The 22,202-nt window shown below is 44.8% G+C and overlaps 3 protein-coding genes across 4 annotated transcripts in view; all 3 read right to left on the bottom strand.

Annotated features, from left to right (window-relative positions):
- Positions 1-515: 515 nt before the first annotated feature.
- LOC111953893 (titin homolog) lies at positions 516-13,479 on the bottom strand. Its single transcript, XM_070435682.1, has 13 exons — positions 13,235-13,479; positions 8,435-12,780; positions 7,787-8,316; positions 7,476-7,713; positions 7,111-7,245; positions 6,736-6,823; positions 6,342-6,411; positions 6,141-6,249; positions 5,710-5,841; positions 5,386-5,475; positions 4,924-5,067; positions 3,985-4,169; positions 516-3,667 (listed from the first exon to the last, which is right to left on the bottom strand). The coding sequence occupies exons 2-13, from the start codon at positions 11,072-11,074 to the stop codon at positions 3,499-3,501; spliced, it is 4,530 nt and encodes a 1,509-aa protein (XP_070291783.1). The 5' UTR covers positions 11,075-12,780; positions 13,235-13,479; the 3' UTR covers positions 516-3,498.
- A 3,007-nt stretch (positions 13,480-16,486) lies between these two features.
- The window catches only part of LOC111953891 (vacuolar protein sorting-associated protein 41 homolog), a 35,923-nt gene continuing 30,207 nt past the window's right edge, over positions 16,487-22,202 (bottom strand). For both annotated transcript variants that reach the window (XM_070435420.1, XM_023973383.2), the window contains 13 exons: positions 20,743-20,835; positions 20,490-20,617; positions 20,210-20,354; positions 19,856-19,897; positions 19,709-19,759; positions 19,449-19,586; positions 19,263-19,317; positions 18,936-19,076; positions 17,920-18,056; positions 17,718-17,817; positions 17,591-17,635; positions 16,843-16,922; positions 16,487-16,739 (listed from right to left, as the gene is read on the bottom strand). In XM_070435420.1, coding sequence (XP_070291521.1) covers positions 16,659-16,739; positions 16,843-16,922; positions 17,591-17,635; positions 17,718-17,817; positions 17,920-18,056; positions 18,936-19,076; positions 19,263-19,317; positions 19,449-19,586; positions 19,709-19,759; positions 19,856-19,897; positions 20,210-20,354; positions 20,490-20,617; positions 20,743-20,835 — 1,236 coding nt within the window. In that variant the 3' untranslated portion in view covers positions 16,487-16,658. The remainder of the gene's footprint in view (positions 16,740-16,842; positions 16,923-17,590; positions 17,636-17,717; positions 17,818-17,919; positions 18,057-18,935; positions 19,077-19,262; positions 19,318-19,448; positions 19,587-19,708; positions 19,760-19,855; positions 19,898-20,209; positions 20,355-20,489; positions 20,618-20,742; positions 20,836-22,202) is intronic.
- LOC139023166 (vacuolar protein sorting-associated protein 41 homolog) overlaps positions 21,448-22,202 on the bottom strand; it is a 5,851-nt gene continuing 5,096 nt past the window's right edge. Inside the window, exons 2-4 of the mRNA XM_070435639.1 lie at positions 22,050-22,187; positions 21,864-21,918; positions 21,448-21,677 (exon numbers count right to left, since the gene is read on the bottom strand). Of these exons, the coding sequence (XP_070291740.1) occupies positions 21,448-21,677; positions 21,864-21,918; positions 22,050-22,187 (423 nt within the window). The remainder of the gene's footprint in view (positions 21,678-21,863; positions 21,919-22,049; positions 22,188-22,202) is intronic.

The raw sequence follows: 22,202 nt of genomic DNA, 5'->3' as shown, positions 1-22,202 counted from the left end.
GTTATGACTGGTGTCGTAGCATCAATTATTTCCTGTTCTAGTATCAGCCAGTCTGAGAGCTGATATGAAACTCATAAGGAAACGTGTGACTGACTATTCTGACACATAGGACTGACAGTAATACAACCCCCACCCACTCATGCTGTTGGGGTAATAATGACAGTGGCTTAAATTAGAACATTCGGATAGAAACCTGTCTGTCAAATAGAGCCACCATGACTGATAAGAGATGCACAGAAATATCTCATCAAACTTCCTGGTAACATTGGGCTTTGTCTGTACTGGCCACCACCGGTAAGACAGAACAGAGAAAATATGTTGACATGTACTGTGTCCACTAGGTGGTGGAAGAAGCTTTCATCACCCAACCTATTCCAAGGTGGTATAGAATAGATGCGATATGTAACCACAAAGCTTTACTTGTCAATGTCAGCTATAATATTATGATTGGTACATGCATGTTCAAAACACTCAACTGAGACATTGCAACTTAAATCAACTTACCCATAGCAGGATAGTTTTTCAAAATGTTTATTTTTTAAATAACTATTTACATGACAGCTCTGTATAAATCCATTTCGTTTTCTTACACATGACAATTTTTCAAAAAGAAAATGTTTTAACATGAAGGGCAATGTGATGATTAAATGCATCACATGGATACAAGAAAATGTATAAATCACAACCCTTTGTGATGGCTGAGCAACAGTTCCTTGGTTTCCTGTAGTACTAACAATAATAATCATAATAATATTTGACATGGATGTTTTCAACTCCCTCAAAAACCAAATAACACGAAGCCTTTAAAACCCTTTCAATGGCATTGCTGATATTATTCATATCACATGGTTTACTTTGAATTCTTAGTTATTATTCGCATTTAGGACAATGCATGACCTCATTGATAAAACTTTCTAACGATAGAAGAAATAATATATCATAAAAAAATGTGAATTCAGGGGGGAAAAAAGGCTCCGTTGAGGGCAGCTTAAACGAGAACTTTTGAGGAAGTCTACAGTATCACAAGTCGGTCTATCTGTCAGGCACAAACATACACAGCAGAGGAAACAAGCAAATGCTCACTGCCTTGCCAATTCACTTATATCATGGCTCAAATTTAACATTTGTACAGTTAGATATATTTGAGGCAACTTGGGTAAAGAGCCTTGAATAGGAACACTACAGCAAAATGCCCCATCTAGAAATCCAACCAACGTTATTAGCTCGGTTTCCCTGCCTGCTAGTCCGTCCATGCTACCGCCTAGGGATAACTATCCAAAAAAGGAATCTCCCTTTTAGGACACATGGCAGCAAGAGTGAGAACGACAATTTCATGTGAAGAAAATAGTGAGTAAGAACTCACCAGAATCAAACAAACACATTATGAGAAATTGTGTGAGAGCGAACTCTTCTAAACTCAGCACAAAAAGAAACGTCCCTTTTTCAGGACCCCGTCTTTCAAAGATCATTCGTAAAAATCCAAATAACTTCACAGATCTTCACTGTAAAGGGTTTAAACACTGTTTCCCCATGCTTGTTCAATGAACCATTAACAATTAATGAACATGCACCTGTGGAACGGTCGTTAAGACACTAACAGCTTACAGACGGTAGGCAATTAAGGTCACAGTTATGAAAACTTAGGCCTCTTTAGTGTCCTTTCTACTGACTCTGAAAAACACCAAAAGAAAGATGACCAGGGTCCCTGCTCATCTGCGTGAACGTGCCTTAGGCTTGCTGCAAGGAGGCATGAGGACTGAAGATGTGGCCAGGGCAATAATGTACTGCAATGTCCGTACTGTGAGACGCCTAAGACAGCGCTACAGGGAGACAGGACGGACAGCTGATCGTCCTCGCAGTGGCAGACCACGTGTAACAACACCTGCACAGGATCGGTACATCACACCTGCGGGACAGGTACAGGATGGCAACAACAACTGCCTGAATTATACCAGGAACGCACAATCCCTCCATCAGTGCTCAGACTGTCCGCAATAGGCTGAGAGAGGCTGGACTGAGGGCTTGTAGGCCTGTTGTAAGGCAGGTCCTCACCAGACATCACAGGCAACAACGTCGCCTATTGGCACAAACCCCCCGTCGCTGGACCAGACAGGACTGGCAAAAAGTGCTCTTCACTGACGAGTCGCGGTTTTGTCTCATCAGGGGGGATGGTCGGATTCGCGTTTATCGTTGAAGGAATGAGCGTAACACCAAGGCCTGTACTCTGGAGCGGGATAGATTTGGAGGTGGAGGGTCCGTCATGGTCTGGGGCGGTGTGTCACAGCATCATCGGACTGAGCTTGTTGTCATTGCAGGCAATCTCAGCGCTGTGCGTTACAGGGAAGACGTCCTCCTCTCTCATGTGGTACCCTTCCTGCAGGCTCAGCCTGACATGACACTTCAGCATGACAATGCCACCAGCCATACTACTCGTTCTGTGTGTGATTTCCTGCAAGACAGGAATGTCAGTGTTCTGCCATGGCCAGCGAAGAGCCCGGATCTCAATCCCATTGAGCACGTCTGGGACCTGTTGGATCGGAGGGTGAGGGCTAGGGCCATACCCCCCAGAAATGTCCGGGAACTTGCAGGTGCCTTGGTGGAAGAGTGGGGTAACACCTCACAGCAAGAACTGGCAAATCTGGTGCAGTCCATGAGGAGTACTTAATGCAGCTGGTAGCCACACCAGATACTGACTGTTACTTTTGATTTTGACCCCCCCCCTTTGTTCAGGGACACATTATTCAATTTCTGTTAGTCACATGTCTATGGAACTTCTTCAGTTTATATCTCAGTTGTTGAATCTTGTTATGTTCATACAAACATTCACACGTTAAGTTTGCTGAAAATAAACACAGTTGACAGTGAGGACGTTTCTTTTTTTGTTGAGTTTAGTAACGTACCCCATCACATAATGGAACCTCTGTGGTCATAATATCACTGCATGAAATGCCAAGAGATGATGAACATGATGTGTGTAAGAACATCCCCTACACAAGAGGAATAAGTCTTCACCTTAGTACAGCAACTTTTAACCTGATTTAAGAGGCTAAAATTAATTAAATGCATTATTAGAACAGGACCACAGCATTGTTTTTAGAACCGTTTGAGTAAAATGTAGTGTATCTCTCCGATTTTTGGAAACTATGAATTGTGAAATGCTCTTTGTATTCTATTGCTGTCAAGTTTCATGCATGTAAACGCTTTAATACTTCCAATAAAACGCTTGTTTCTTATTTAAAAAACATAAAGAAAAATATTATTTGTCTCAAAATACTATGCAGGGATTAAAGGGAGAATTTTAATATTTTTCAAACCTGAGATTAAAAACCAAGATGTCCCCCTCAGAAGAGTCCAGTCTGAGTCTTAACTCTTCAGTCTAAAAGAACCACAATGTGCTTGTGACAGGCTGTCCCCACGACAAGATCCAGAGATCGGTTGGTTAGTTGGTGAGGGCAAGTCTCACTGGGCCTCAGCAAAAATCCACCTTGATGCGATTGCTTACACCACGCTAAGACTTGGTTGGTCTGAACGAGTCCCACTGACAAAGTTATAAACCAGGAACTGCGAGGTGCCGCAGTAGTGTGTAGCGAAGAGCTTCCCGTCGGGCGTTGGGTCGGAGAAGGCAATCTCCTCCTTGCTCAGGTAGGAGCCGTAAATGAAGTTGTTCCTGAGGAGGGCAATACGAGAAGAAACTACAGATTTAAATATATATTTCTTTGACATTTTATAAGCACACTTTTGACACTTATTTGGACAGTCCGAAACAGAGGTGGAGACAGGCAAGTGGGAGTACAGCAGGAAAGGTGGACGCAGCGATTAAACGTCTCCGGTGGGGAGCGGTGTATATAGGTGACTGAAGGAGCGAGCGTTATACCCATAAACCACAGGCTCTGCACTACACAATGAAATTCTGTAGATTTTCACACACACACACACACACACAAAAATTAAAAATTAAAAGTGTTGCAGCTAGTTAAGACTGACCTGAGACACTCGATCATGCGCGAGGCGATGCCCGTCCGTCTCATCATGCTGAAGACCCAGATGCGGCTGATGCCACAGAGGGCTGGCTCTGGGTCAGTGGAACAGCACCAGGCTCTCTGACGCTCAAACATCACCTTCTCTCCCTCCGAGCCCTCGGGTACCGCCTCCTCGATCACCCTGTAGCCCTGCACACACACACACACACACACACACACACACAACAAGAGCAGATACATCATTACAATAAAGTCTCCATCTCAAACCCCTTCCCACGCAAACGCACACTTCCCGTAACTGCAGATCATCCCAGCACCCACATTCGTGGACAGAAACACACTCAGAGGTCCCACACCCCTATTTTACAGCGCTCTGTATCAGCTGTGCCAAGTTTTTAATCTGCCTGGTGACATCCCTGTTTCCACCATGGGGCAGAGGGAGAGATAAGCACACTCCTCTGTGCGGTAAATCACTCCACACACCCACTCATTCAGTCGTTTGACTATTATTCAATTAGCCTGCTCTCACAATGGCCACAGTACCAGACTTCTACAATCAGACAACAAAACGGCTTCTACAGTAATTAGCCAATGACATACTCCTGGCTTTATTATTGCAATACAAGCTAGATGATGGATACTGCATCCAGTACTACGTGATCACTTACATGGGCACCCTGGGAAACAATAAGGCTTTTATAATGACATGAACCTGCGGTGAAATAAATTGGGAACAAACTGCCTGCAGTCCTAATTATAGGACTGACTAATTACTAGTGTTATACTGACTCAGACTGAGCAGACAGTCTACTGTGATATCCCTATACTTGTGACTGCTTGGGAAATGCTCCCACTGAGCTCTATAGAGAATACTACGACACTTAACAAGCATTGGGGGAGAAGGAAGTAGTACAGCCCCAACCCACACAGACGTCTTGCTCACCTCCTGAATGTGCTCAGCGATCAGGCACCCAGCCACCTTCTTGTCATTGGAGATAAACAGGAAGGTTTTGGTCTGGGAGGGACACTTGGTTTCCACCTGCTGGAAGCCCAGGTCATTGTCCACCATCTCTCTGATCTCCTCAACCTGACAGCACAACAAACTGTGAGACATCCTCGCAGGGTCCTAGTCATTAGTGCACGTCGTATCCAAAATGGTTTTGCAACAGAAAACGCTTCGCTACGAGTTTCTACAGAGTTTCTTATCCCTCCCCGTTCCGGTGAGTTTTCGTCCGTTTGATGCCTAGTGAATATAACCCTTGACTACAGGACGAATAAACTATTGTGATATGTATCAGGGGATTCAAAGTATATTTAAGATCAATAATGCTGTTATTTTTCGATTGTATTACAGTAAAGGTTTTTCCATATGTGATAATGTGTAAAGTCCGAGCCTTAAGCACACCTTTTTCAGTGCATATTTGGGGTCATCTGGAAGGACAAGGATGATCTTGCCATCGGGGTACTCTCCCAGAATCCTCTCCTTCTTCCACCCCTGTGGACGACATGACAAATCAGTGGCTTTATAGGATGAGAGATGCATGATGTGTGTGAGAGATGCTGTTTGAATCAGAGGTGACGCGTTAGGTAGAGTTGGCACGCAAGGGTTGCGTCCCAAATGGCTCCCTGTTCCCTATATACAGTATTGCACTACTCTTGTAGTGTACTACATAGGGAATAAGGTGCCATTTTGGACGCATGCATGCTGCGGGAGACCGCTAGTTCTCACCACATATCTGACAGCACTGATGAACTGGTTGTGGAAGTGCAGGTGCTGGGACTCATCCTCCGGGTTGGAGGCGGAATACAGCATCCCACACACACCGCAGGTCACCGCTCCAAAGTGCTTCTGCCCTGCATCCTAGGAGACAACACGCAGACTGGATCAGTTCTGACATAAATACGGTACCTAGATTCTATACAATTACAGGAACTTACTAGCCTGAGTCCCAGTCTGTTTGTGCAATCAACTCCTTGTCAATCTTTGTCATGCCAAATGCTTGGCAATGACAGCGAGTGAGTTGGCAAGAGCACAAACAGATCTGGGACCATGGTAGGAACATATATAGTCTTTGGATAACACCCCTCTTCTACAAAAGAGAACTATTCAAAGTACAGTAATACAGTGGGCAGTATTTGGCAAAAGACCAAAACACTCACAGTGGTGGTTTGATTTTCATCTTCGTCGGCCTCCTTTAGTTTTTTTATCTCTTTCTGCAGACATGCGTCAGAGAGGGGACTGCTATTATCTGCTGATTGCACGACCACACTACCACGGGAAACACAGAAATTGTTCGAATTAACTGGAAAATAGTTTTTTGTGTGGAAAAGATTTATTGCAATTTGAGTGCAAGTTCTTACGAGTCAGAGGACTCTGTTGTTGTCGTGCCCTCTGTCTTGACCTCTGGGGATGCCGGTTTAATCTCAGCAACTAAGAAAGAGACAGATTCTATAACAAAGCATGTTACACTGAGGATATGACGATATGTTATAACTAGGGCTGTCAAACTATTTAAAAAACGTAATAGAGTTAATTGCAGGATTTGCTGTGATTAATCGCAAATTCAGAAATTTCTCAAATTGAGCTGTACTTTGATTTTTTTTCTACAAAAAGCATTACCAGGATATTGACGTCTTGATTCTGTCCAAAGTAACGGTTACCAAAATCAGGTAAATTGATAAAGCACTCTAACAGCCGTAGTTATAACACTGTTCAAAATGTCATTTGGTTGGATGTTATCAGACATGAGGGTACCAGCAGGCTTTTCTTCACACTGATCCTTGTCAACAGAATCTCGTGGGGTCTCTTCAAAGGGAGGGGAAGACACTGGTGCTATGCAATCCTGTGGAAAGACAAGAGGTTAAGAGGGATAAATTGCATCCCCAAAACTATGTCAGGCATGAAAACAGCTGTATGATCATCCACACTGCTTCGAAATGTGTCACTGAAGTTACCGGGGTTAAGTTTCTGAAAAGCATTTTAAGGCTAAGTTCATATGATGAACTTATCCCTAAGATCCTTTCGGGAAACCGGCTCCTGTACAGTTATTGAATAGATTTCAATATCATTGATCAACAAAAATACCATTCTTACATCTTAATAAAGAAAGACCAGGTCCAAGGATGTTACCTTATCTTTGGCAGTTTTGGGCGTAGGTGATGCTTCTTCTTTCTGCTCAGTTTGAGGGGTAAGTGTAGGTACCACTGTTTCCTTTTGTACAGTGGGTTTAGGCACTTCTGCCTTCTGTACAGTGAGTTTGGAGTCCTGTGGGAGGAGGGGAGATGAAGACACTTGCACCACACAAGATAATATTTTTTAGATCAATTATAAGGATGTGGGTAAGAGCATTGCTAGCGCCAAGCTCTAGCAGGTCGAGGGTTCAAATCCCACAGGGATATTTTTTAAATGTATGCACTCATTGTACTATAAGTCGTTTTCAATAGTATAAAAACCAAGAAAGTTACTTCAAGGAGAATAAAAACCAAGAATGTTACCTCATGTTTGCCATTTCTGGGCGGGGTCGGTGTCTCTACTGCCTTCTGCACAGTTGGTTTTGTCACAACTGCCTTCTGCACAGTTGGTGTGGTCTTCTGAGTGGTAGGTACAACTATTTTTTGCGCGGTAGGTACTGCCGGCTTCTGCGCGGCGGGTACTGCCGGCTTCTGCGCGGCGGGTACTGCCGGCTTCTGCGCGGCGGGTACTGCCGGCTTCTGCGCGGCGGGTACTGTCCGTCTTCTTGCGCTGGCGGGTACTGCGTCTTCTGGCTGGTAGGGTACTGCCGTCTTCTGGCTGGTAGGCTATTGACCGTCTTCTGGCTGGTAGGTACTGCCGTCTTCTGGCTGGTAGGTACTGCCGTCTTCTGGCTGTAGGTACTGCCGTCTTCTGGCTGGTAGGTACTGCCGTCTTCTGGCTGGTAGGTACTGCCGTCTTCTGGCTGGTAGGTACTGCCGTCTTCTGGCTGGTAGGTACTGCCGTCTTCTGGCTGGTAGGTACTGCCGTCTTCTGGCTGGTAGGTACTGCCGTCTTCTGGCTGGTAGGTACTGCCGTCTTCTGGCCGGTAGGACTGCCGTCTTCTGGCCGGTAGGCTACTGCCGTCTTCTGGCCGGTAGGTACTGCCGTCTTCTGGCCGGTAGGTCTGCCGATCTTTCTGGCCGGAGGTACTGCCGTCTTCTGGCCGGTAGGTACTGCCGTCTTCTGGCCGGTAGGTACTCCTGGCTTCTGCATGGTAGGTACTGCCGTCTTCTGGCCGGTAGGTACCCCTGGCTTCTGCATGGTAGGTACTGCCGCCTTCTGGCCGGTAGGCACTGCTGTCTTCTGGCCGGTAGGTTTTGAGTCCTGTGGAAGGAGAACAGGTTTAGAATGCATTTCCTAGAATGAATTTCAATACAGTTTTTGCCACACAAAAACTAATCCGTGCATTTTATTATTTAAGATCATCGTTCAAGAAAGTTACCTCATGTTTGGCCGCTGTCGTAAGTGTCACTGCTGCCCTCGGAATGGTGGTAGACGTAGGTCTCAATGCTGCCCTCTGCACGGTCGGTAGTACTGCCTTCTGCACTGTGGGTTTCGGCTCGTCATCCAGTTGAAAGTCATCAAAAGAGTACTTGGGCCTGGCTTTGTAAGGCTTATACTCCGCCACAGGCTTGGCCTTCTGAGCTTTCAGTCCGTTGGGCATCGGTGGGGGTACTGCTGGAAGCGTCCTCTTTCTAAGGGTGGGTCCCTTACTTGGGGTCACTTTGGGGGGCTCAACTTTGGGGGGCTCAAGCTTAGGGGTTACTGCTGGGCTGGCTGCGGCTGGGGTAGGACATGGTGCAGCTACTGTGGGTGCTGCTGGGCTGGCTGAGGGGGGTGGGGGTGTTGCGGTCACTGGGATGGGTGCTGCTACTGCTGGAGTGGACAGTAATGGGGGGACAGGTTTAGCCTCTGTCTCCGGAAACATCTTCTGATTGGCCTGATCGGACTTGAGCTTCTTCACCATGGTCCAGGACATATTCTTCTCCCGCTGCAGCTCCACCTGCCGCAGCCTCTGGAACCTGGTAAGCTTCTTCTTCTCGTGGATTTTGAGGGGCACCGTCACTTGGCTGATGAAGAAGCGTCTCTGTGGTGGCTCTGGAGCTGGGGGCTTGGCTGGAGCAGAAACTGCAGCAGCGGGTACTACTGGGGTAGAGGGCTCCTTGGGCCCGGCAGGAGTTGGAGGGATAGGGACAGTCTCAGCCTGTGTGAAAGGCTGTGGGCATTCTGGCTCCTTGCTGGGTTCAGCCTCAACCGTTACAACCTGCTCATCCTCTTCCTCCGTCTTTAATAGCATGGTGTCCGTGGCGATATCGTCCGCTATTTCCTCACATAAGGCTAGGAGGTTGAGCTGCCTGCTCGCTTTTTTGGAGGCGGCTGCCTTTTGCTCAGCTAGCGCTGCTAGTCTGGCTTTAGTCCGGGCCTGAGGGTTCATCTGCTGTTTCTTAGGTTTTTCCGGGCTACCCTGTGTCTTTTTGGCAACTTCCTTCTTGACACTATTTGTGCCGTCTTGGTTAGAGGAACTTGTGCCTTTCTTTTCAGTACCAGCTTCACGGTTATCTAGACGGCACTCATCTTCAGACCCTTTGGTTAGCTGGACTGTCTTCTCTGGCACCTCCTTAGAGTTGTCTACGATTTCCAGATCACTATCCATATCCACATCTTCCCCATTCTCTCCCACCACCTCCACAACACAGTGACCGATCTCCATATCCTCAACAATAATCGGGGTCTCCAGGTCTAATGTACACTCAATACTCTCTGTCACACCAAAATCACAGTCTTTTTTCATGATTTCTAAAGAATCCTCTACTTCCAGAAACTCTTTGACATTTGAGCGCATTGTATCAGACAGGGGGTGTTTGCAAAGACTGGACTCCTTCAGAGCACTGAACAGTGCTTCTAGGGGTGGAGACTTTATCTTAGCACCCGACATTGTCTCTAAACTTTCCCTAAGTTTATCTGTAGGGATGGTCATGGAATCTTCCTGGACCTCTTGTCTCTCAGTGCTCTGCTTCACCTGTTCTGAGACATTGTCTACCGTCTCTTCTGAGGCTACTTCCACCGGTGGAGGAGATTTTACTTCGATATCAAGCTTGGTGTCTAAACTCTCACTAACTTGATGTGCAGGGGTGGGTGCAGAATCTTCCTGCATCTCAGTGCTCTGCATCACATGTACAGTTGCAGGATGTGGACACTTTATATTTGCATCAAGCGTGGTCCCTGCACTCTCACTGACTTCAACTGTACGGGTCTCCTCTAAGGATGCTTCTAGAGGTGGAGGGATATCTATTTTTGCATCAAGCTTGGTATCTAAATGTTCAACTACTTCATCTGGAGAGGTGGTCATGGAATTTTTCTGCGTATCCTCTATTTCGATGCATATCTGATTAACCTGTTCAGGGACAGGGTCTGAAGCGTCCGCTGAAAACGCTTCTATAGACGGAGACTTTATATTTGTATCAAGCTTGGTGTCTACACTCTCACTAGGGGTGGTCATGGGACCTTCACTAACTTCATATGTAGAGGTGGTCATGGAATCTTCCTGTATCTGCTGGCTCGTACTGCGACCTTCACTAACTTGATATGTAGAGGTGGTCATGGAATCTTCGTGTATCTGCTGGCTCGTACTGATCTGCTTCACCTGTTCATGTACAGGGTCTGGAACCTTCTCGGAAGATACTTGAGTTTCCATTGTCACATCTCTTGACTCTTCGACTGCCTTCCTTTCATTTTCCTCACTTTCACTTTCGGAATCACTACTGCTGCTATATGCTACTAGGCCTTTAGCTGGAGGAGATAATATTTTCGCATTGACCTTAGTCTCTAGACGTTCATTAACAAGATCTGTAGGGGTGGTCGTCGCATTTTCCTGCATCTCCTGCGTCTTGGTGCTCTGTTCAGATACAGGGTCTGCACACTTGATACATGCATCAAGCTTGTTCTCTACACTCTCATTAACTTGAACTGTAGAGGTGGTCACAGAACCTTCCTGAACACCCTGCATCTCACTGCTCTGGTTCAACTGCTCAGGGATGGGGTCTGACGCTTTCTCAGAGGATGCTACTATAGCGGGAGACATTATTTGTGTGTCAGGCTTGGTCTCTACACTCTCATTAACTTCATCTGTAGGAGTAGTCACGATTCTCCCTGCATCTTCCTGCTCTGTTCAACTGCCAGGGATGGGGTCTGAAGCTCTCCCAGAGGATGCTACTATAGCGGGAGACATTATTTGTGTGTCAGGCATGGTCTCTACACTCTCATTAACTTCATCTGTAGGAGTAGTGACAGAATCTCCCTGCATCTACTGCTCTGGTTCAACTGCTCAGGGATGGGGTCTGAAGCTCTCTCAGAGGATGCTACTATAGCGGGAGACATTATTTGTGTGTCAGGCATGGTCTCCACTCTTATTAACTTCATCTGTAGGAGTAGTGACAGAATCTCCCTGCATCTTACTGCTCTGGTTCAACTGCTCAGGGATGGGGTCTGAAGCTTTCTCAGAGGATGCTACTATAGGCGGGAGACATTATTTGCGTGTCAGGCTTGGTCTCTACACTCTCATTAACTTCATCTGTAGTAGTAGTCACAGAATCTCCCTGCATCTCCTGTGTATCACTGCTCTGATTCAACTGCTCAGGGATGGTCTGAAGCTTTCTCAGAGGATGCTACTATAGCGGGAGGAGACATTATTTGTGTGTCAGGCTTGGTCTCTACACTCTCATTAACTTCATCTGTAGGAGTAGTCACATAATCCCCTGCATCTCCTGTGTCTCACTGCTCTGGTTCAACTGCTCAGGGATGGGGTCTGAAGCTTTCTCGGAGGATGCTACTATAGCAGGAGACATTATTTGTGTGTCAGGCTTGGTCTCTACACTCTCATTAACTTCATTTTGTAGGAGTAGTCACAGAAATCTCCCTGTATCTTTCCTGCTCTGGTTCAACTGCTCAGGGATGGGGTCTGAAGCTTTCTCGGAGGATGCTACTATAGCAGGAGACATTATTTGTGTGTCAGGCTTGGTCTCTACACTCTCATTAACTTCATCTGTAGTAGTAGTCACAGAACCTCCCTGCATCTCCTGTGTCTCACTGCTCTGGTTCACCTGCTCAGGTTGTCCAGGTACGGGATCTGAAGCCATCACTGAAGATGCTTGAGTTCCCATCTTTACATCTCTCTGGCTCTCTGGGCTTCTGGTGGACTCTGTGACTCCCTTCGTTTTACTTTGCTCACATTCAGAATGACTACGAGATGCAGGGGGTATACCATAATTGTGATCCATTTGCACAGGGTCTGAGGGTAAGGCTGCTTCATTTGGGTTAGTCTGTGCCCCTTTACGCTTCCCTCTATCCCCATTAGAGTATTTTCTGATGCAATCGGGTTTGCGAGTTCTGATAAGCTCCTCGTCTGACTCTGTGGAAGCTGTTTTTGAGATCTTGGCTGGTCTTTTTAGGGTTCCTTTGGAGTTGGGATTATTTGATGAGGTACTTGTGGCTTTCGGCAGCTTGGCATTCTTGACAAGGGGATTGGACTTTGTCCTTGTGGTGGCCTTTGGGGCTGATCTTGTCTTGGAGGAATGACGGCCGGACTTTGATGGTTTATTTCTGTCTTTTCGTTGTGCTGGGGGCTTTTTCTTATTCCTTCTCTGTGAAGGTCCTTCTCTATGGGTCTTGTTTGATGTTGCAGAGGCTGGTGTCATTTTGTTAGATGGCATGGCCACTTCATTCTGATCCAACTTTCTTCTCTTAGTTTGAGGATCCTGAGAAGTCTGTTGTCTTTTAGGGGCAGGCATTCTATGAAGAAAAGGTGATGCAATGTATGAATGGCAATAGGTGTTTGTTGTCATTGTTATTATTGAAAAAGTATAACACAGTCAATACCATTGAGAATATAATAACCACGCTACATGGAGTATTGGTAAGCTGTATGTGCTTCTGTGTCAGTGTCAAATCATAACTATCAGAGTAAACAGCCAATGACAGATTAAACACTTACTCGAAGCGTGGTATGTGGTTATTGCTCAAATCTTGTACTGTAGCCTATAAAGCTAGTAATTGGAATATGTAACCTAGCTAAGTACAGCACGAAAACTAACTAGCTTGCCTGCTCTAATGAGCGCAACAGCTAAGTGGATGGCTAGACAGCTAGCAAGCTAGCTAATGTTGTTAACTGCAACAATAACAAGAAAGCTAGCTACTTAGCTATTTATCTAGCCACCTATCTAGTTACTCCAATGATCAAACTCACGTCCATTCACTATGCAGGTAAAGATTAGCACGCCAGTTAGTTGATAATGAATAGATTGCAAGCAAACCACTGCTTTTCAGTCGATAACGTTGACACTTGAGAATTGGCTACAGCCTAGTGTCGTACCAAGCTAGCTAATAATGTTAGCTAGCTAAAATTTGCAAGAAACAAAAATGCTAAACTAAATCACGTCTCGTCATTTTTTATGATACGTAGTCCTATAATAAAACTATAAAATAAACACATTCGTCACTAAAACTCACTTTACTGTTTTGTTTCCCAACAACAGCTGTTTTTTTCCTTTTCCTGTGAACCAAAGATTTGGTGTACTTCCGGAGCAAAAATGCCGGAACTGAGGAGGCGGGGCTAGGGTGTGTTAAGAGCGTAATTATTATACCTCAGTTATACCTCAGTTATACCTAAATTAGTGACAGGGTTACCAGTAAATATCAGAATTTTGGTAGCTTTTAAGGGTTTTTGCGGGAATTTTACAAGATTACATCTAATGGCCTTTTTGGGTACGTTTGGTGGCAGTTGTGAAAGAAGTCAATAGTTGGGAGAGTTACAGAGTTCATTGAAAATAATGCCATTGTTGATTAGATGCTTTTTTCTTTAATTAGGCTATTTTCTCTTGAAACATACGATATATCCACAAGTAAACAATATGGACACACACACACATATATATATATATATACATATTATATATATACACACATATATATATACATATACATATGTATATATACATATACACATATATAAATATACACTGCTCAAAAAAATAAAGGGAACACTTAAACAACACAATGTAACTCCAAGTCAATCACACTTCTGTGAAATCAAACTGTCCACTTAGGAAGCAACACTGATTGACAATAAATTTCACATGCTGTTGTCAATGGAAATAGACAAAAGGTGGAAATTATAGGCAATTAGCAAGACACCCCAATAAAGGAGTGATTCTGCAGGTGGTGACCACAGACCACTTCTCAGTTCCTATGCTTCCTGGCTGATGTTTTGGTCACTTTTGAATGCTTGTGGTGCCCTCACTCTAGTGGTAGCATGAGACGGAGTCTACAACCCACACAAGTGGCTCAGGTAGGCGCAGCTCATCCAGCATGGCACATCAATGCGAGCTGTGGCAAGAAGGTTTGCTGTGTCTGTCAGCGTAGTGTCCAGAGCATGGAGGCGCGCTACCAGGAGAACAGCCAGTACATCAGGAGAACGTGGAGGAGGCCGTAGGAGGGCACAACACCCAGCAGCAGGACCGCTACCTCCGCCTTTGTGCAAGGAGGAGCACTGCCAGAGCCCTGCAAAATGACCTCCAGCAGGCCACAATGTGCATCCCAGGGTCGCCTCTTCACTGCTTTCATTGAGACTGGTGTTTGCGGGTACTATTTAATGAAGCTGCCAGTGAGGCATCTGTTTCTCATGTACAGACGAATCTAAGTTTGAGGTGTTCGTATCAGAAAAAAGAACATTCGTGAGATGCAGAGAAAATGAAAAAGATGCTGGAGGAGTGCTTGACACCCATCTGTCAAGCATGGTGGAGGCAATGTGGTGGTATGGGGGGCTTTGGTGGTGGTAAAGTGGGAGATTTGTACAGGGTAAAAGGGATCTTGAAGAAGGAAGCTATCACTCAATTTTGCAACGCCATGCCATACCCTGTTGGGAGGTCGCTATTGGAGCTATTTCTCTCCTACAACAGGACAATAACTCAAAGCACAGCACCAAACTATGCAAAACTATTTAGGGGAGAAGCAGTCAGATGGTGTTCTGTCGATAATGGAGCGGCCAGCACAATCACTGGAGCTCACCCTATTGAGCTGTTGTGGGAGCAGCTTGACCGTATGTTACGTAAGAAGTGCCCATCAAGCCAATCCAACTTGTGGGAGGTGTTTCTGGAAGCATGGGGTGAAATCTATTCAGATTACCTCAACAAATTGACAACTAGAATGCCAAAGGTCTGCAAGGCTGTAATTGCTGCAAATGGAGGATTCTTTGACGAAAGCAAAGTTTGAAGGACAATTATTATTTCAATTAAAAATCTTTACTTATAAACTTGTCAACGTCTTGACTATATTTCCTATTCATTTTACAACTCATTTCATGTATGTTTTCATGGAAAACAAGGATATTTCTAAGTGACCCCAATCTTTTGTCTGGGACTTCCAATATCATTGGCTAATCCCTGGTGACCCTGTTGGAGTCATGTCCAACCGGGTCATCAAGAGGGATCAGCCAATCATGAAGAAGATAGCCGTCAAAGCCGCTATAATGGCACAGATACAAAGTTGACTGCATTAAAATGGTGGAAGCCCTCAATGGTGCTGCCCATACTAACACTGCATTCTGGCTACTAGAGGCCTCTATCATTCTCTATGATCCTGAGGACCTTTAGGCAAATTTGTTGAGCATGAGGAAAGACACCTACAGACAAAGTTTCAATTGTCTAAGGGCGACAGATATGAAGGTTTAAGTGAGACCGCTTATAACACCGCCACCTATAGGCCAATCGATGCCATTCTTTTTGACCAAGTTACTCATGGCCTCTAGTTTCTGTGCCAAATTAGAAAAAAACATGTCAATCTATGCTTGTGTAATTTGACCAAACTTTTTTTTATAATTATGCGGTTGAATTGCCTACAATGGGAAGTCATAGTCGCAAACCAGTTGGCTTCACTGTGAACTCCTAATAAATCAAAAATGTCCTGCGGTCTTAAAGTGACATTCATTAATTAGCAGAAATATGGGATGGGTGACCTCTTGTACCGCTCAGTTCGACTTTGGTATGGTCAGTTGGTTTAGGCTGCTCCTGCCAGTCACTGTTTCAGTCAGAGATAGCCAGTCTCTGAATGGAGGGTTGAAGAGGCTGACAGTGAAGTCGGTGCAGAGCTGTGTCCAGTAGGGACAGAGTCTGCAGTGCATCGGTATAACTGGAATATCCTCCTATGACGGTGCAGGTGCATCCAAAGCAACTTACAGTCATGCGTGCATACATTTTAACGATTGGGTGGCTCCAATGGGAATGGAATCCACGACCTGTGGTGTTGCAAGTGCATTGCTTTACCGACTGAGTCACACATGTGTTGTCACTGAAGACCAAAAGTTATGTTTTCCTTGTAGGACCAAATATATTCGTCAATGAGCTACAGTTAAAATCATAGATCACTTTTAGCACACATTGAGATTTCATTGAATTTAGGATTCCAAAGCAAATTGCAAGAAGTGTATTAAGAGGTCATAGTGCAACATTTATTGTTTTATTTTGGTAACAGTTAATATAATGATATATTATGCCATTGATTCAGAAGATCACACCGTAGCAAAGGAGAAAGATCAAATCTATCAACCCAGAGACTGCCATTCATCCCAACTGGTGAAAGACGAAGCGATGGCATGATAAGGTGTGCATTTCCTGTCACTTTTTCATCTCCAGTATCCCACTTCCGGGTCCTCTCCGCTTTGCACTGCAGATGTTGCAAAACATGACTCCAGGAATCTGAAAGTGAAAAGCAAAAGCCATATTAGTCCCTAGTCTGCTGCTCTCATCTGAAAGGCCATATGGAGTGAGAAAGAGAAGGGGAGATGGAGTAGATACTTACTATTCCAGGAGAAGGTAAACACTCCTTGTGGAACATGTGTCTGCAGTGGAAGACAGCCACACTGAAGTTCTGGGCCATATCTACAACAAAAGGAGCAAATGCATTAATGGATGTATAAGAATATTTTGAAGATAAATACACAATGCAGAGGATGAGAGGACTAAAAACTAGAGTACTAATGGTCAATAGCGAATTGTAAATAGGAGTTGGGTTTCAGTTCAACATCTGTTTAGGATCTGTGGGATGTCACTCCTGAACTCAGAGCGGCATGTGCCACGTTGTCATTGGTCTGTACATTGAGTCGGGGGCAGGATGCTTGTTATTTGGCCATTGGCCAAGTTGTACTACAAGGACTTCTGATTGGCAACCCCAGGCTAGTGTGGGGGATTATAAATGGCATCCTGGTCCTTTGTTCGGTGGGGAAAAGCTGAGGACAGGGGAGACTGACATCTGAACATCTACCTCCCCAGCATAACATCTTGATTTGTCATCTCTGAATAAACCTATTTTTCTCCCCCTGATTTGCTTTGGAGTTTGTGTTATTGAAGAATAACATAAATTGCTAACAGATGTCCGAGACTAATTCAGCATAAAATAGTTTATTAGCCAGGGCCATTACTGAATAGAGGTGTGTTGAATATCTTAAAATATAATGATGGTAAGAAGCGTCCCAATTATGATACTGTAGTGTAGACACTGTATAACAATATAAAACATACTACTGTATAATGTTAAAAGGTAATCCCACCTGATGGTAATATTGACGTGTGACAGGATTCACAGATGCTCTCTTCTGAAAAAGACAACAATAACAAGGTTTAAGTCAATCTTAAGCAGTAAACATTAACACATATTCAAACTGACCATCTACCCACCATCCACTCGGACCCCTCTCATCTGAGTCCTACGCATCTTTTGGAGCAGGGAGAGCGAGTCAGCCACTAAGATTTTCTTACAGCCCTCCCGCAGCAAGATCTGGGATACAGAGAAACAAATGAGAGAAGAGGTAAGGCTGGACTGTTCATCTGTTGTTACGGTGATATTCTAGGTGCAATATGTGATGGCTGATATTCTGACCTGCAGGTTGTAGTCATGTAGGATCTTGACGAGAGAATCTCGGAGGTTAGGAATCTCCATTCCCTCCTTTATGCGGTGGATGAGCAAGATGGGATCCACATGTGTCCCAATGTTATTAAGGAGACCAGTAATGAAGGCTTAAGAGGAAAAAAAGAGGAACTTAAAATGACAGTGATGGAAACACTATGTTGTAGACCTTTTTTAAACAAATCCAAATCAAATTGTATTAGTCACATGCGCCGAATACAACAGGTGAACAACATACAACAACCTTACAGTGAAATGCTTACTTACGAGCCCCTAACCAACAATGCAGTTTTAAAAAATTAGGATAAAAAAAATAAAAGTAACAAATAATTAAAGAGCTGCAGTAAAATAACAACAGCGAGACTATATACAAGGGGGTACCGGTACAGAGTCAATGTGCGGGGGAACCGGTTAGTTGAGGTAATATGTACATGTAGGTAGAGTTATTAAAGTGACTATGCATAGATTATAACAACAGAGAGTAGCAGAGGGGGAGAGACAATGCAAATAGTCTGGGTAGCCATTTGATCAGGTGTTCAGGAGTCTTATGGCTTGGGGGTAGAAGCTGTTCAGAAGCCTCTTGGACCTAGACTTGGCACTCCGGTACCGCTTGCCGTGCGGTAGTAGACAGAACAGTCTATGACTAGGGTGGCTGGAGTCTTGCCAATTTTTTGGGCCTTCCTCTGACACCGCCTGGTAGAGGTCCTGGGTGGCAGGAAGCTTGGCCCCAGTGATGTACTGGGCCGTTCGCACTACCCTCTGTAGTGCCTTGCGGTCGGAGGCCGAGCAGTTGCCATACCAGGCAGTGATGCAACCAGTCAGGATGCTCTCGATGATGCAGCTGAAGAACCTTTTGAGGATCTGAGGACCCATGCCAAATCTTTTCAGTCTCCTGAGGGGGAATAGGTTTTGTCGTGCCCTCTTCACAACTGTCTTGGTGTGCTTGGACCATGTTAGTTTGAAAGTGCTTGTGTATTCATGTGACTTACGTGGCTTATCAATGGAATAGGAGATGAGATCCTCCCACAGCTCAGCGTCATCCTGCTCCTTAGCAAACTCTATGGCCTTGTCCACATCCTCCAGTTCCTCCATGATCATCTGAAGGGCCCGTCTACAGTTCCCCATCCTGCCTATGAGGGGCAAGTAACAGTGGGTCAGTTTCCTCAGACCAAATGCAGTCAATTACCTGACTGGCTGGTGGTTTAGTTCAACTTGCCCCCCCCACCACATCTAGAAGCCTTTGTAACAATTTATAAAGCACTTTATAATGGCTTATTCATGAGCGTTACGAACATAAACTGTACGGGGACACTTACTGAGCAGGAAGACCGTCTCCTCCACAAAGTTTCTCTCCTGACAAATCTCCAGAGCCTGAAGGATTGTACACGTAAGATGATTCATCATGGTTCTAATATATCTGACATACTTGATAAGATCATATGAATGTCAACTCAAAGAAATGTACTTCATGGACAATTGTATTTGAAAGTGTCTCTAAGTACCTTTTCTAGTGGGCAGTGGATGCTGTCCCTGAGGAATGGCAGCAGGTTGGGCCGATCATACTCAGCATACAGGCCAATTTGTCTCTCATGGTACCGTTGACCCTTGTGGTGGTCCCTCTTGAACAGTTTGTGTAAGTACTGAAGGAAGGGTAGGGGGGGGGGGGGTGCATTGTTAAAGTCATACAATTTTCAAATCAAGATAATCACCAGGAATCGAGAAACTTTAAAATCACGAAAATAACTTGTAAAGTGCGACTCACAATGTGTAGCAGCTCAGGTCTGTCCCGGAGCTCCTCCACTACTCTGTCGGTCTGTAGCACATCGAAGACAGAAACGTGGTTAGCAGGTTTTTTAACATTTTTATTTGAAACTCTATGAAAAGTTCAAGGGTAGCAAGGTACACATACCGATATTTTGTCTTCATTATCCAGGAGCATGTCGACAGCTTTCTGACAACACAAATAAACCCATTCTTCAGACGGGGATAAACACAAAGTGACTTATGACCTTTGTGGTCTTCCAATCCAAACGCATTAAGAGGTGTGCGAGGCACGATGACTCAAGGCAAAGGTTTTCCATGACTTTTGCACAGCTTAAAGCACTCCAAAGACAGATTTTTTTTATTTTTTTTAAAGGCAGGATGATATTACTATTCAAGTGAGGACAAGTATACACAACACAGCTATACAGGTGCAAGGTCCTATGATACAGCAAGGAGTCGACTTTATCAAAAGATTATGCGTGATGTTCTGGCTACCCACCTCTTTATCAAAGTCCATGAGAAGCACAATCTTGTCTTCTATGGAGGAGAAGAGGTTGTGTTTGTGGATCAGCTGGTAAACATCCTTATGCCTCAGTCTCAGGTAGATCTCCAGGGCTCGGTCATACCGCTGGTCATATGTGTACCTGCACGGACATTACCAAGACGCAGCTTAGTGGCACTTCAAACGCTCTCAATCTATCAAAAAGGAAACGGACATTGCAACAATTGAGAGGTTATGATGTCAATCCAAATTGTGAAACCAGTGGAGAGTCACTCACAGTTCAGCCAGTGTGGTGAGCAGGGTGCTGTTCGTGGGGTCCTTCTTGAGGTGCTCGGCGACTGCCTGAACAATGGTCATGTTATTGTAGAGCTCTCCGGGCCACTCGCGGATCAACGTGGCAAAGCCCTTGGAGAGAGAGAGAGAGAGAGAGTTTGCAGAGAGAGGCTGGGTAAATGAGTTCATATTTGCTGCTACTTGATATAATACTACAACACGGCAGTAAGAAGAACATCAGGAACAGAAAGACATACCTCATAGTCCGTCTTCAGAAAGTCATTTAAGATCATCTCATATATGGCAGGTCTGAGACGCAGGTCCCCTCTGGGCAAGTATTGGCTGATGGCCTGGAGAGGCAGAGACCGGAGGAGAGGCGGGGAGGACAAAAGGAGACGAGAGAGTTATATGAGTATATATGGAGAGGAGAAAATGATAGAGAGATACTTACAACAACAGTTAATACTGAGGGCAACACAGAATATTGTTACTTCTAAAACGTACTTAGTCTTTAATGCCATAATTGATCACTTTTTAGGGCCGGGATGACGCCTGTGTCGCAATATTTTTTCCATGGCAAAAATGAAAACACGAAGCATACCAAACTCTTTGGTTCTTTAAAACCTGCTGTATGTATAATATTGTGTGCTATAGCTTGGAAAATAAATACCTGTGACTGGATGACAACATAATGATGTTTGTGTCCAACATTAGGGGTGTTTTCCTAAAGTGAAATCTGCTTTGTGTTCGGTTTCCTTGCCACGATACTAAGGAGTATCGCGAATACGGGTATCGTCCTGGCCCTGTCACTTTGCGATGTCACAAGGTGGACTGACTCACCTTCAACTGCCCAATGGTTTTAAACCTGTACACCTCATTCTCCCAGAGTTCCATGTTTTTCCCCAGCACCTTCTGACACTTCCTGGATTGAAGAGAACAAGAGAGCTGTCTCTTATACACATCTAGATGTGTATAAGAGACAGCTTCACAACTGTCTTGGTGTGCTTGGACCATGTTAGTTTGAAAGTGCTTGTGTATTCATGTGACTTACGTGGCTTATCAATGGAATAGGAGATGAGATCCTCCCACAGCTCAGCGTCATCCTGCTCCTTAGCAAACTCTATGGCCTTGTCCACATCCTCCAGTTCCTCCATGATCATCTGAAGGGCCCGTCTACAGTTCCCCATCCTGCCTATGAGGGGCAAGTAACAGTGGGTCAGTTTCCTCAGACCAAATGCAGTCAATTACCTGACTGGCTGGTGGTTTAGTTCAACTTGCCCCCCCCACCACATCTAGAAGCCTTTGTAACAATTTATAAAGCACTTTATAATGGCTTATTCATGAGCGTTACGAACATAAACTGTACGGGGACACTTACTGAGCAGGAAGACCGTCTCCTCCACAAAGTTTCTCTCCTGACAAATCTCCAGAGCCTGAAGGATTGTACACGTAAGATGATTCATCATGGTTCTAATATATCTGACATACTTGATAAGATCATATGAATGTCAACTCAAAGAAATGTACTTCATGGACAATTGTATTTGAAAGTGTCTCTAAGTACCTTTTCTAGTGGGCAGTGGATGCTGTCCCTGAGGAATGGCAGCAGGTTGGGCCGATCATACTCAGCATACAGGCCAATTTGTCTCTCATGGTACCGTTGACCCTTGTGGTGGTCCCTCTTGAACAGTTTGTGTAAGTACTGAAGGAAGGGTAG

The sequence above is a fragment of the Salvelinus sp. IW2-2015 genome, linkage group LG27 (assembly GCF_002910315.2).
Source record: "Salvelinus sp. IW2-2015 linkage group LG27, ASM291031v2, whole genome shotgun sequence".
NCBI classification, from domain to species: Eukaryota; Metazoa; Chordata; class Actinopteri; order Salmoniformes; family Salmonidae; genus Salvelinus; species Salvelinus sp. IW2-2015.
The sequence above is the reverse complement of the archived record's forward strand: the minus strand, read 5'-3'. Positions and strand labels throughout refer to the sequence as shown.